The 12,995-nt window shown below is 45.6% G+C and overlaps 1 protein-coding gene across 2 annotated transcripts; it reads left to right on the forward strand.

Moving 5' to 3' along the window:
• The first annotated feature begins 3,516 nt into the window (after positions 1-3,516).
• Positions 3,517-10,707, forward strand: NUDT2 (nudix hydrolase 2). 2 transcript variants are annotated; one of them, XM_063128716.1, is made up of 3 exons: positions 3,517-3,656; positions 5,908-6,055; positions 10,306-10,707. In XM_063128716.1, the coding sequence occupies exons 2-3, from the start codon at positions 5,920-5,922 to the stop codon at positions 10,617-10,619; spliced, it is 450 nt and encodes a 149-aa protein (XP_062984786.1). In that variant the 5' UTR covers positions 3,517-3,656; positions 5,908-5,919; the 3' UTR covers positions 10,620-10,707. The 2 variants fall into 2 exon arrangements, with proteins under 2 accessions (XP_062984786.1, XP_062984787.1); XM_063128717.1 differs by having other exon boundaries at positions 5,913-6,055.
• Positions 10,708-12,995: the final 2,288 nt, after the last annotated feature.

Raw genomic sequence — 12,995 nt, forward strand, 5'->3', positions numbered from 1 at the left:
AGATGAGGCAGCATCTTGGAACCCACAAATATCCCCAGTTTTTCATGTGCTAAAACTTTGCTCAGTATAGAAGGATAAATTCTGCAGGTGAGATAAGATTGGCAGAGATAAGACAGGAGCCAATTCCTATGCTTATTTCTTACATGACTAAACAGCTAATCCATGGTTAGTTGTTGGGTTAACAAGCAATCCAGGTTCAAACGACAAGCTCAGCAACCTATAACAGAGCTGCTTGTAGGTTACTGAGTAAAAACAGAAGTGGCAGTCCAGCTTTCTCTCGCTTGCCGTTACATGTGAACTGGGTCAGCGACCAGGGATAGGGCCTTCTTAGTGGTGGGACAGTTTTAGAATTCTCTTCTTAGAGAAAACGTCAAAGACTCTTGTAGTGTTTTAAGGTCTAACAAGTTTATTATGGAATAAGGTCTCAAAAGCTAATGCCATAATGCCACAGACTAACACAGCTTACCCCCTTTCTGGTAGGCTAGTGTGCCAACTATACCTGTTCCTAGAGATTTAAAGTACAAGGTAATTACCTTGTACTTTAGGATGGATTCCTGTATTGAGCAGGGGGTTGGACTCGATGGCCTTGTAGGCCCCTTCCAACTCTGCTATTCTATGATTCTATGACCTATAAAGCTCGAAACAGCTTGGGGCCAGGCTACCTGGAAAACCCCTTTCTCCCATATCTGCCTGCCTGGTCCTTAAGATATTCTGGAGGTGCCCTTCTCTCAAAATGTCGAGCCAGTGTGTGGCTGCTGTAAAGTAAACAAACTCCATATTAGGCATTATAAGAAAAGGAACTGAGAATAAAACAGCCAGTATCCTACTGCCCTTATACAAATCTATGGTGCGACCACACTTAGAATACTGTGTACAGTTCTGGTCACCACACCTAAAAAAAGGCTATTATAGAGCTGGAAAAAGTGCAGAAAAGGGCAACTAAAATAATTAAGGGGCTGGAGCATCTCCCCTATGAGGTAAGGTTACATCAACTGTGATCGTTTAGCTTGGAAAAAAAGGAGGCTAAGGGGAGACATGATAGAGGTGTGCAAAATTATGCATGGTGTGGAGAATGTGGAGAGAGAGACATTTTTCTCCCTCTCTCAGAATTCTAGAATCCAAAGGGGTCATCCCATGAAGCTGATTGATGGAAGACCCTGGCTGAATAAGAGGAAGTAATTCTTCACACAGCACAAAGTTAAATTATGGAACTCACTACCACAAGATGTAGTGACGGGCACCCATTTGAATGGCTTTAAAAGGGGGTTTGATCAATTCCTGGAGGCGAAGGCTATCTATGGCTACTAGCCCTGATGATTGTGTGCTATCTCCAGTATTTGAGGCAGTAAGCCTGTGTGCACCAGTTGCTGGGGAACATGGGTGGGAGGGTGCTGATGCACCATCCTTGTTCATCCCTGGCCAATGGCTGGTTGGCCACTGTGTGAACAGACTAGATGGACCCTTGGTCTGATCCAGTTTCGGGGCTCTTCTTATGTTCTTAAGCCTTTAGAGGTGCATTTGGTGGCAATGTGAAAGAGGGCATTTTGGGGGGCTGCTCCCAGGCTGTGGAATTCTCTCTCAAGGGAGGCTCCTTCTCTGCTATCCTCCCAACAGGAGTCAAAGGCCGCTTTATGCAAGAAAGCCTTTGGCTTGTTAGTGGGTCTGTGGGGTTGGGGGCTGTTTTTATTCTCTAACAGTTACGTTTGTTATTGTATTTTAACCAATTTTTCTCCTCTTGTTCCAAATTATAAGGATTTATAAGGATACTGTTGTTTTTATGCTTTTTATGTTTTTAAATTTTGTATATTAGTTTTTAATGTTTACTGTTTTTAACTTTTGTAAACTGCTCAGAGAGCTTTGGCTATGGGGCGGTATATAAATGCAATGAATAAATAATAAATAAAATGTATTGTTTCGTTGTTTTAACCCATTGTAATTGTCTTTGTAAGCCACCTTTTGGAATAAAGGCGGGGTAGAAATGAAATGGATTAAAATAGTGCTGAGGATGCTTCTAAAACGTTTATTTTTTTAGGCAGAAGAGCCAGAAGGCAAGCAGTTGCCACCCCCACCCCGACAACAGGATAATGCCCTATATGGCCTGGGACCAGGTTATTTGAAAGACCGTCTTCTCCCTTATGAGCCTGCCCGTGCTTTGAGGTCTTCTGGAGAAGCCCTTCTTTCAGTCCCACCATCTTCACAGGCGCGCTTGGTGGGAACATGGGACAGGGCCTTTTCGGTGGCTGCTCTGGAACTCTCTTCCTGGGGAAGCTAGGCTGGCTCCCTCCTTGATGGGCTTTCGGAAGCAGGCTAAAACTTGTTTGTTCCAGCAGGCCTTTGGAGAATAATCTGCCCCCCCATCTATGTTAATGTCTTATAATTTCGTTGTGTATTTTAAACGTTTATGGTTTTGTTTCTCCCCCCCCCCCCCCAATGTATGTTTTAAACTTTGTAAGGCCGCCTTGAGGCCCAGCATTGGGCAAAAGGCGGGATACAAATAAACATAATAATAATAATAATAATAATAATAATAATGCTGATGTTGCAAAAATCTCGCCTACCTCCAGAATTTCAATGTAGGTCGTGATCACTTCCTCCTCCCGCTGGAGACTTCGTTATTCCTCTGTTGCTTCCAGCATATTTAAGGTGAGTTCTTCTATTATAGTATCAACTAATCCCCCCGTCCCGCCTTCATTTTTTAATAAAAAAAAAATCAAGAGCAAATTGATATTAAAAAAAACACTTTAAAAGTCACTTAAAGTAAGTTTGCATGAATGCGAACGCATCGCCTTATATGTGCGACCTTCTAAATAAACTTCTAATATATATGTAAGAAGTACCAGCAGGTCTCTTCGGCTACCACGGATCTGTCGCCATGACAACAGGGCAAAGGCCAGGCCTGGCGGAGGGCCGCCCGTTCCTCCGGTGCCTTCTTACCACAGATCTCCCGCCCCGTTTCCCCTTTCCTCTCTGTTCCGGTTGCACGAAATCTGAAGCCCTCAATACCGCTCCTCAGAGCGCGTTTGGAACGCTCCATTAAGGCTTCCGCAACGCTGACTAGGCCGCGTCTCCATGGCAATATCACCAAGCCTGCGTTCAAACACTCGCGCCCACATGTCGCGCCGCCATACGTCACCACCACTGTCCAATAAGACGCCAAGCCGAAGAAAGAATTGGATGTAGTCCCATCTGGCCAATCAGGAAGGTGCTAAGAAGGCGGGAAGGAGGTGTCCGAAAGGCGGCAATACAGACTCGCTAATTTCTCTTCTTCTCTATTGGTCTGCCAATCACGATACAAAATCCAATCATATTTCTACTCCTAGCCATCGCTTACCCCCCTCGTTGATTGGATACTTTCTCCACGGCGGCGGGTCTTCAGACCACATGACTGCCCACCCCCGTTGCCTGCTGTTTAACTCTGATTGGGCCAAGTCGGAGGCCGCTAGGATTGGCAGGCTTGGAGACCAATGGAGTGCCCAGGTTCTGCGCAGGGCATTTGCCAGTCTTCTTTGGGCAGCCTTGGAGTGAGGAAGTCGGTCGGCGTGCACCGTGCTTGGCTGGCATGGAAAGGTGGCCGCGACGTGTGTGTCTCTGACTGCCCGGGACTAGCGACCTTTACTCTCGAGGAAGCCCATTGATCTCAGCAGGATTGGTTCCAAGTAGGTGCATTTGGAGGAGAATTTTTTTTTGGGGGGGGAGCTTCATTATAATGGCTGGGCCACATGTAATATATTTATATAATAATAATAATAATAATAATAATAATAATAATATTTATTTCTTACCCGCCTCTCCCTTTGGATCGAGGCGGGGAACAACATTAGAACAGGAATCAATACATCTTAAAAATTCATGATTTAACATTGATCTGGATAGGCCTGCCGGAAAAGGCTAGTCTTTAAAGCTGCCTTAAAATCACACAGAGAGTTAATTTTATGAATCTCCTCCGGCAGGCCGTTCCACAATCTGGGGGCGACAGAAGAAACTAGGGAAACTGATGGGAAACTGATGTCAGCTATTAAACGTTTTGTTTAAAATTCTTGGGAGCAGTGTCCAGTGCTGCACTACTACTGACGTAAATGGTGTTGCGATAACGTAAATTATTTCTAGCGCAATGCCAATAGTGCTTGCTGGCACCACCGGTTTCTCAGGCTGCTTCGGAATCCCCAGCCAAGATCAACCTGTGATGTGATACTTTGGTATGAGAGGCAAAAATAAAAGCATCCAAATCCCTCCTGTCCCCCACACCTGGCACACACAATTGGGCAAAGCCACCGTGGAAGTTCTCCCTCCAAAGCTTAATTGAAATGAACAGGAGTGCCATTGTGCACCTTATGTTAATTCAGTGCTGTTTGCACAGGATTGGAGGAAAGGAAAGGAACTTCTCGTGCAAGCACTGAGTCATTACTGACTCTTGGAGGGACGCCAGCTTTCACTGACATTTTCTTGGCAGGCCTTATAGCGGGGTGGTTTGCCATTGCCTTCCCTGGCCGTGATTACCTTTCCCCCAGCTAGCTGGGTACTCATTTTACTGACCTCGGGAGGATGGAAGGCTGAGTCGACCTGAGCCGGCTGCCTGAAACCAGCTTCCGCTCGGATCGAACTCAGGCCATGGGGAGAGTTTCAGCTGCAGAAACTGCTGCTTTACTGCTCTGCGCCACACAAGGCTCTTTGCACAGGATTACTTCTTGGTAAATTGTGCGCCAGAGTCCATCCTGCTCAGTATTGTTGAGACTCCCTGGTAGAAGCAGCTCTCCAGGGTTTCAGGTGGGATTCTTTCCGAGCCCTTCTTGGAGATGCCAGGGATTGAACTGAGACTACTGCATGCAATGCAGGATCTCTTCCACTGAGCTACATCTTCTCCCTTAATTGCACCCAGCACTTACTTACCAGGGCTGTGGAGTCGAAGCCGTGGAGTCGGAGTTGGTAAAAATGTACCGACTCCTAATAAATTTAAATTGTATATAGAGTTGCGATATGTATATTCACTTGAATTTTATATTCAAGGAAAGGAAAGGAACCTCTTGTGCAAGCACTGAGTCATTACTGACTCCTGGAGGGATGCCAGCTTTCGCTGACGTTTTCTTGGCAGGCCTTATAGCGGGGTGGTTTGCCGTTGCCTTCCCCGGCCATTATTACTTTTCCCCCAGCTAACTGGGTACTCATTTTACCGACCTCGGGAGGATGGAAGGCTGAGTCGACCCGAGCCGGCTGCCTGAAACCAGCTTCCGCTGGGATTGAACTCAGGCCGTGGGGAGAGTTTCAGCTGCAGAAACTGCTGATTTACCGCTCGAAAAAGGTTTATGTTACTTATGTACCTAACGGAGTTCATTTCTTTTAAAATGGTCATTTGTTAAGTCCTTTTAGGTGTTCAATTGTTTTTTACTTTTTTGTAGTTTTGACTTTGGTATCAAAGTATATACTTTAGATTTTTGAACTAGTAGAGAAAGTTGTTCCTGGTTTTCTTTTATAGTTTCATATCCTATTACTTTATACTCTATAGTCTTTTGATAAACCGCCCAGAGAACTTCGGCTATGGGGCGATATAAATGCAATTAAATAAATAAATAAAAATATAACCTCATTGTTTTCATTTTTGGGCTTTAATAAATAAAATTTAAAAACCAGAATGTCTTAGCTGTAGCCTTTAGACCCGGGCTTTAACAGGTTAGGGTTCTAAAAAGTTGCATGCTTGCAGTCGATGGAGGAAATACATATTTCCTATATCAATATATAATTAAAGGAGTCTGAGTCAGAGGTGCCATGAATAAAGGAGTCGGAGGCAGCATGAATAAAGGAGTCGAATTGGAGGTTTTATGTGCCGACTCCACAGCCCTGCTTACTTTGGGGGCTGCCCGTCCCCCCCTCAGAGCCTGCACTTGCTAACACCACGTTCTCATGTTTGTTCAGGGTAGGACGATCATGGCCTTAAGAGCATGTGGCTTGATTATCTTCAGGAAGCTGCGGGAGGCATCGCCCACTTCTGCTCTCGGGAACAAAATTGAGTACCTCCTCCTGCAGACATCCTATGAGACTCATCACTGGACCCCTCCAAAAGGTGCACGATCCTGTTTATTTGAAGGAGCTGCTTCAGCTTTCATTGTGCCAGCAATTTTGAAGATATTCTCAGTAGGGCTTTCGCTCAATGGAACAAAGAATTTTAGTTTATTTAATTAATTAATTTATTTTTATTTATTACATTTTTATACCGCCCAATAGCCGAAGCTCTCTGGGCGGTTCACAAAATTTAAATCAAGTCTAATTTATTTATTAATATTTTTTATATACTGTGCTATATCTACAATAGATTCCAGAGCAGTGCACAGACGTATAAACAATAAAAAGAAAGCAGATTTTAAAAAACCAAATTAAAATTGTTCAATTTAAAACAAAGGACCTGTAAGAACAGCCACGAGTCAGTTGAGTTGAGGAAGGCTTCTCGAAATAGTTGTTTTCAGGAGGTGCTGGAAACAGCCTAGTGTTGGTGCCTGCCTGACCTCTGGGGGCTGGGAGTTCCAAAGAGAAGGAGCCACCACTCTAAAGACTCTACTCCTGGTAGATTCCAGACAGGCTGTAGGTCCATGTGGAACCACCAGGGGTATGTCCTCCAACAACCTCAGTGATCGGGCAGGTTGGTAAGGGAGAAGGCGCTCTCTCAGGTATCCCGGTAACAAGTTGTTTAGGGCTTTGTACACTCGTACCAAGTTTCTGAGAAGTTGGAAGCTTCATAAGCATTCCGTGACGTCCCCTCTAGTCCTCATCCCTTTCTGTAAGTAAATGGAAATCCATGTAACTCAGTGGTTTCCCAATTAACTAAGTGCTGTGGACCCTTTGTTTTTCAAATGCCAAGCCATGGATCCCCTACTTTTGAAAATTTTGTTATCTCTATGGTAGTTACCTGTGCAAAGCAATTTTTTGGAGAAAATAAGCAAAGGATTTTAGGTATACTAAAAAACAGACCATAAAATTTGTGATATTTGTGGTATTAACACACAAAAATGACAATGTTTTAGTTAGGAATATAAAGACGAATTTAATTTTGCTAACATCTAGTTCACAATTGAACAAATTATGACATGTCTAGCAGCTACTAAACCTAAACGTGATGGGAGAAATCGTGCCTCTTTTTGTCCCAAACAATCCCTTCCACATCCAGTTCAATATTCCCTACTTTTAATCTCAAATCTGGATCAACATCGAGACGATTTCTATGCTTGTTCTTCATATAACAAAATGTCGGAAATGTTTGTTCACAAAGATATGTGGAACAAAAGGGAGCTAGATGTTTCAAAGCTTTTTCACCTAACTTCTCATAATCAGGAAAAACGTTCCCCCAGAATTGGTCCAGCCTATATTCTTTGAAAAATGATTCAATGAACCATCACAAGCCACGTCAACAAGTGCATCCTGCTTTTCCGCAGATAGAGTTGTTACCTGTACATCACCACATTCATTGATACTTGGCTCAACAATACTACAAACGAGAAGGATCTTGGAGTTGTTGTAGATCACAAGCTGAATATGAGCCAACAGTGCGATATGGCTGCAAGAAAGGCAAATGCTATTTTGGGCTGCATTAATAGAAGCAAAGGTTCCAAATTACGTGAGGTTCTGGTTCCTCTCTATTCGGCCCTGGTTAGGCCTCATCTAGAGTATTGTGTCCAGTTCTTGTTTCCACAATTCAAGAAGGACGCAGACAAGCTGGAGCGTGTTCAGAGGAGGGCAACCAGGATGATCAGGGGTCTGGAAACAAAGCCCTATGAAGAGAGATTGGAAGAACTGGGCATGTTGAGCCTGGAGAAGAGGAGATTGAGGGGAGACATGATAGCACTCTTCAAATACTTAAAAGCTTGTCACACAGAGGAGGGCCAGGATCTCTTCTCGATCCTCCCAGAGTGCAGGACACGGAATAGTGGGCTCAAGTTAAAGGAAGCCAGATTCCAGCTGGACATCAGGAAAAACTTCCTGACTGTTAGAGCAGTACGACAATGGAATCAGTTACCTAGGGAGGTTGTGGGCTCTCCCACACTAGAGGCCTTCAAGAGGCAGCTGGACAACCATCTGTCAGGGATGCTTTAGGGTGGATTCCTGCATTGAGCAGGGGGTTGGACTCGATGGCTTTATAGGCCCCTTCCGCTATTCTGTGATTCTATGAAAAGGATTCCTTATCCACGAGTTTTCAGGATTAGGTGCAGGGAAGTAATCTCTGAAGCTAGTCGCTAAATCACGCAGGTACTTTCGCGCATGACGTCACCGTCGAAGCAAACGGAGCACGGGAGACAGTGTATTTTCTTTTATTAAAATGCAGAACCTGCAGAGTTAATAGGTGAATGGTGCCACGGACCCCCTGGGTGGGTTACGCGGACCCCCTGGGGTCTACGGACCACCAATTGGGAACCACTGATGTAACCGAAATAAATCACCGCATCCCCCCCGTTTCCTACACTGTCCATTTCCTCTGGTCTGTTGTCTCCTCTTTGCTGAATTACATCAACCTTCCCCAAGCAGGTGCCCCCTACATGTTGGAATACAGCCTCCATCATCCCCAGCCAGCATGTAGTTGTTGTATCACAGATGAAGATTTTGGCTGGCTGTTTCTGTTCCGGAGGAACTGAGCTTTCGGCATTCTTTCTCGTTGCCTGTGCTTTTCTTAGGCCTCATGTGGTTTGCTGTGTTTATATTCCTGTCCAGAACATATTGGTGAGAACGTCGCATCTGGCTTTTCTCAGGAAGAGCTAAAGCCAGCTTGAGAATAGGTTATATTTATACCTGACTTATAATGGGATCTTTGTGGTGGAAATCATGATGCAGCTGGCGGGGTGTTGCACAGAGTAAACATGGCCTGCCCAGATGTACTTCTCCTCGTACCCACCTCCTTTTCCTAGGAAGACTTTAGAAAGCAACAGCATCCTTCATTTTATTGTATGACTATGGGCAGAATCCGAGAGGGCGCTTGTACCCCCGTTGAATCCTTTATGCCCCACCAATTCCCTTTCACAAGTGGTAGGGTCCCATCAATTCCGTTGCACAAGCGGGACACAGCGCTTACACAAGGGAGATTTAGTGCTTCCTCTGAGAAGCCCCGAAATGAGCGTTTCAGCTAGTTTCTGGAAGGAGGCACGTCGGCAGAAGCTCTTCTATCTGAGTCCTGCCAACCTGCCTCCTTCCAGAAACAAGCAGAAATGCTCCTTTCGGATTGCCCCAGAATCACTCAAGTTGCTGTTAGGTAGGGGCTGCTTGTGTGACGGAACTAGCGGGCCGGGAGCGTAAACGCCGTTTAGATCCTGCCCACTGATTTTCTTACATTTTTGCAGTAGTAGCTATTGCAGGCCTATTTACTGGTTGATGTTTATATTACCGTATTTCTTCAATTCTAAGACACACTTTCCCCCCCATATAAACAGCTCTAAAAATGGAGTGCGTCTTACAATCGAAGAAATATGGTATATAGGTTACAATCCTATGCATGTTTAGACAGGAGGGAAAGTTCTACAACTCCCAGCATGCCTCAGCCAGCATGGGGCATGCTGGTTGTTGTAGGACTTGGTCCTATCTGAACATGCATAGGATTGCACCCTTAAAAGCTTAGACCCAGCACACCTTACAGCAGCCTTTCCCAACCTAGTCCCTCCAGATATTTTGGACTCCAACTCCTGGCATTCATCACCTTCTCCCTTGTAACCCATTATGACCTCTGAGATCCCCCAAAGATGCCCCCTTCTTAAAGATATGTCCAGTTCAGACAGCCAGGACACCCGAAGAGATGTCCTCAGTGGCTGCTGTTCAGATTGTGAGCCTGTGGACAGGGCCCTGCCTGTTTTACTTTTGTACAGCGCCTGCCTGTCCCAAGCCTTTAGAATGGAGTGGTCTATAGCAGCGGTCCCCAACCTTTTTGGCACCAGGGACTGGTTTCATGGAAGACAATTTTTCCACGGACTCGGCAGGGGGGAGTCCTGGCTTCGCTTCGGCTGGGCAGGCGAGATGGCGCCCCGCACCCAGGTACGCTGGGGTGGGAGTGGGGGTAAAAGCAGCTCACCTGCGCAGTCCAGTTCCTAACAGGCCACGGACCGGTGCCGGTCCGTGGCCCGGGTGTTGGGGACCCCTGGTCTATAGTCTGAGTACACTGGAGATACCATTAAATGCAGCTAACGAAGGGTGGTGACAGCATGAACCAACCACAACATAGCTGTGTTTTTTTCATTTCTGTGCCAGCATGCAAAGCATTTGGAGCCCTATGTAAAAAGAAGAGCAAAGACAGCACTCTTTTTTAAATTTTTCTAAAACTGTAGCGTTCCCTTCTTTTATCAGGTCATGTTGATCCTGGGGAAGACGATCTGCAGACCGCCCTCCGGGAGACGCAGGAGGAAGCAGGGCTGGACCCCACTCAATTCACAATCATCGATGGGTTTAAGAAGGAGCTGAACTACATTGTGAAAAACAAACCAAAAACAGTTATCTACTGGCTAGCTGAAATGAAGGACAACGACACAGAGATTAAACTCTCATCGGAGCACCAGGCCTTTCGCTGGCTGACCCTCGATGCGGCCTGCAGGCTTTCAGAATACAAGGACATGCAGTGTACCCTCAGAGAGGCACATGAGTTTCTCTGCTCCAAAACATGAGTGCTCTGAGGGAGTGCGCTTAGTGGAAATGCTGGCTACTAGTTCCATAAAAATGAAAGCAGAAGGTATTGGCAAAGGATGTACTATAATGATAGTACATCATTACTATCTAATTAATGATAGTAATGTCTAATTTTTGTCTAATTTTTGTAAACTGCTTTGGTTTCCTTCAGAAAGCCTGTATCAAAGTGCAATAAATGAATAAATACTTAAAGCTTGGATTCTCCTATTCCTGTGCATTTTTAGAGGGGGGCATTTAGCATGATCTGAACTCAAACTGTAGCTCCCAGAAGGATTTTTGCCTAGTTCTATTTGCTAAGCTTGAGACTAGGTAGAGACAAGTGACAAATTAGAGTCCAGATTTAGTTCAGTTTATGGAGCCTCATGATGTACAAATTCCTAAAAGACAGGTTTAGCAACGGCTTTCAGCTACAGGAGCTAAATGAACGTTCTAGAGGCAGCACACCTTTGAGTACAGGATGGGGGGAGCAAATTAAAGAGGAAGGCATGCCAATCTCGGTTGTGGGCTTCCCAGTGGCGTCTGGGGACTGCTGTTGGAACCAGAATACTGGATTTACGGACCTTTGGTCTGATCCATCAAAGCAGTTCCTATGTATTTGTACAGAGTGTTCATAATGATGGAAAGCTAATCATGCACACTCCGTTTGCACCTCTCTGGACTTCCATCAGGGTTTTGTCAACACTACCATGCAGTTGTGCTCTTCTGTTGAAGTGTATTTATTTATTTATTTATTTATTTATTTATTTATTTATTACATTTTTATACCGCCCAATAGCCGAAGCTCTCTGGGCGGTTCACAAAAATTAAAATCATCATAAAACAACCAACAAGTTAAAAATACAAATACAAAATACAATATAAAAAGCACAACCAGGATAAAACCACGCAGCAAAATTGATATAAGGTTAAAATACAGAGTTAAAACAGTATAATTTAAATTTAAGTTAAAATTAAGTGTTAAAATACTGAGTGAATAAAAAGGTCTTCAGCTGGCGACGAAAGGAGTACAGTGTAGGCGCCAGGCGGACCTCTCTGGGGAGCTCATTCCACAACCGGGGTGCCACAGCGGAGAAAGCCCTCCTCCTAATAGCCACCTGCCTCACTTCCTTTGGTAGGGGCTCACGGAGAAGGGCCCCTGTAGATGATCTTAAGGTCCGGGTAGGTACATATGGGAGGAGGCGTTCCTTCAAATAACCTGGCCCCAAACCGTTTAGGGCTTTAAATGTCAATACCAGCACTTTGAATCGGGCCCGGACCTGGACTGGCAGCCAATGAAGTTGTAAAAGGACTGGCGTAATGTGATCTCGCCAGCCAGTCCCTGTTAGTAAACGGGCTGCCCTGTTTTGTACCAGCTGAAGCTTCCGGACCGTTTTCAAAGGCAGCCCCACGTATAACGCATTGCAGTAATCCAAACGAGAGGTTATCAGAGCATGGATAACTGTAGCTAGGCTATCACTGTCCAGATAAGGGCGCAGTTGGTATATCAGCCTAAGCTGATAAAAGGTGCTCTTTGCCACTGAGTTCACCTGTGCCTCAAGTGACAGTTCTGGATCGAAGAGCACCCCCAAACTACGGACCCGATCCTTTAGGGAGAGTGCAACCCCGTCCAGGACAGGGCAAACATCACCTCGCCGGACAAATGAACCACCCGCTAACAGTACCTCCGTCTTGTCTGGATTGAGTCTCAGTTTGTTAGCCCTCATCCAGTCCATTACCGTGCCCAGGCACTGGTTCAGAACAGTCACTGCCTCACCTGGGTTTGATGAAAAGGAAAGGTAGAGCTGGGTGTCATCCGCATATTGATGACACCTCAGTCCACATCTCCGGATAACCTCCCCCAGCGGCTTCATGTATATGTTAAACAGCATAGGGGATAAAATAGAGCCCTGCGGAACCCCATGGCTTAGGAGCCACGGCACAGAGCAATAATCCCCCAGCACCACCTTCTGGAATCGGCCATCCAAGTAGGAGCGGAACCACTGCAACGCAGTACCTCCAACTCCCAGTTCAGACAACCTATCCAGAAGGATACCATGGTCGATGGTATCGAAGGCCGCTGAGAGGTCCAGGAGAACCAACAGGGTCGCACTCCCCCTGTCTCTCTCCCGACAGAGGTCATCCCACAGGGCGACCAAGGCAGTTTCCGTTCCAAAACCAGGCCTGAAACCCGATTGAAATGGATCTAGATAATCCGTTTCATTCAAGAGTGCCTGGAGTTGTCCTGCAACCACCCGCTCAAGCACCTTGCCCAGGAAAGGGTTTTGTCAACACTACCATGCAGTTGTGCTCTTCTGTTGAAGTGTAGAGGAACAGGCATGTAAGAACATTCCTGTTTGACCAGGAACTATGTTGCA

The sequence above is a fragment of the Elgaria multicarinata genome, chromosome 6 (assembly GCF_023053635.1).
Source record: "Elgaria multicarinata webbii isolate HBS135686 ecotype San Diego chromosome 6, rElgMul1.1.pri, whole genome shotgun sequence".
In the NCBI taxonomy this organism is placed as follows: Eukaryota; Metazoa; Chordata; class Lepidosauria; order Squamata; family Anguidae; genus Elgaria; species Elgaria multicarinata.

Bases quoted from the DNA above. Each gene is read 5' to 3' on its own strand.
- NUDT2 (XM_063128716.1), top strand. From the start codon at position 5,920: ATGGCCTTAAGAGCATGTGGCTTGATTATCTTCAGGAAGCTGCGGGAG. The intron at 6,056-10,305 runs GTGCACGATCCT...TTCTTTTATCAG, and splicing joins TCACTGGACCCCTCCAAAAG to GTCATGTTGATCCTGGGGAA.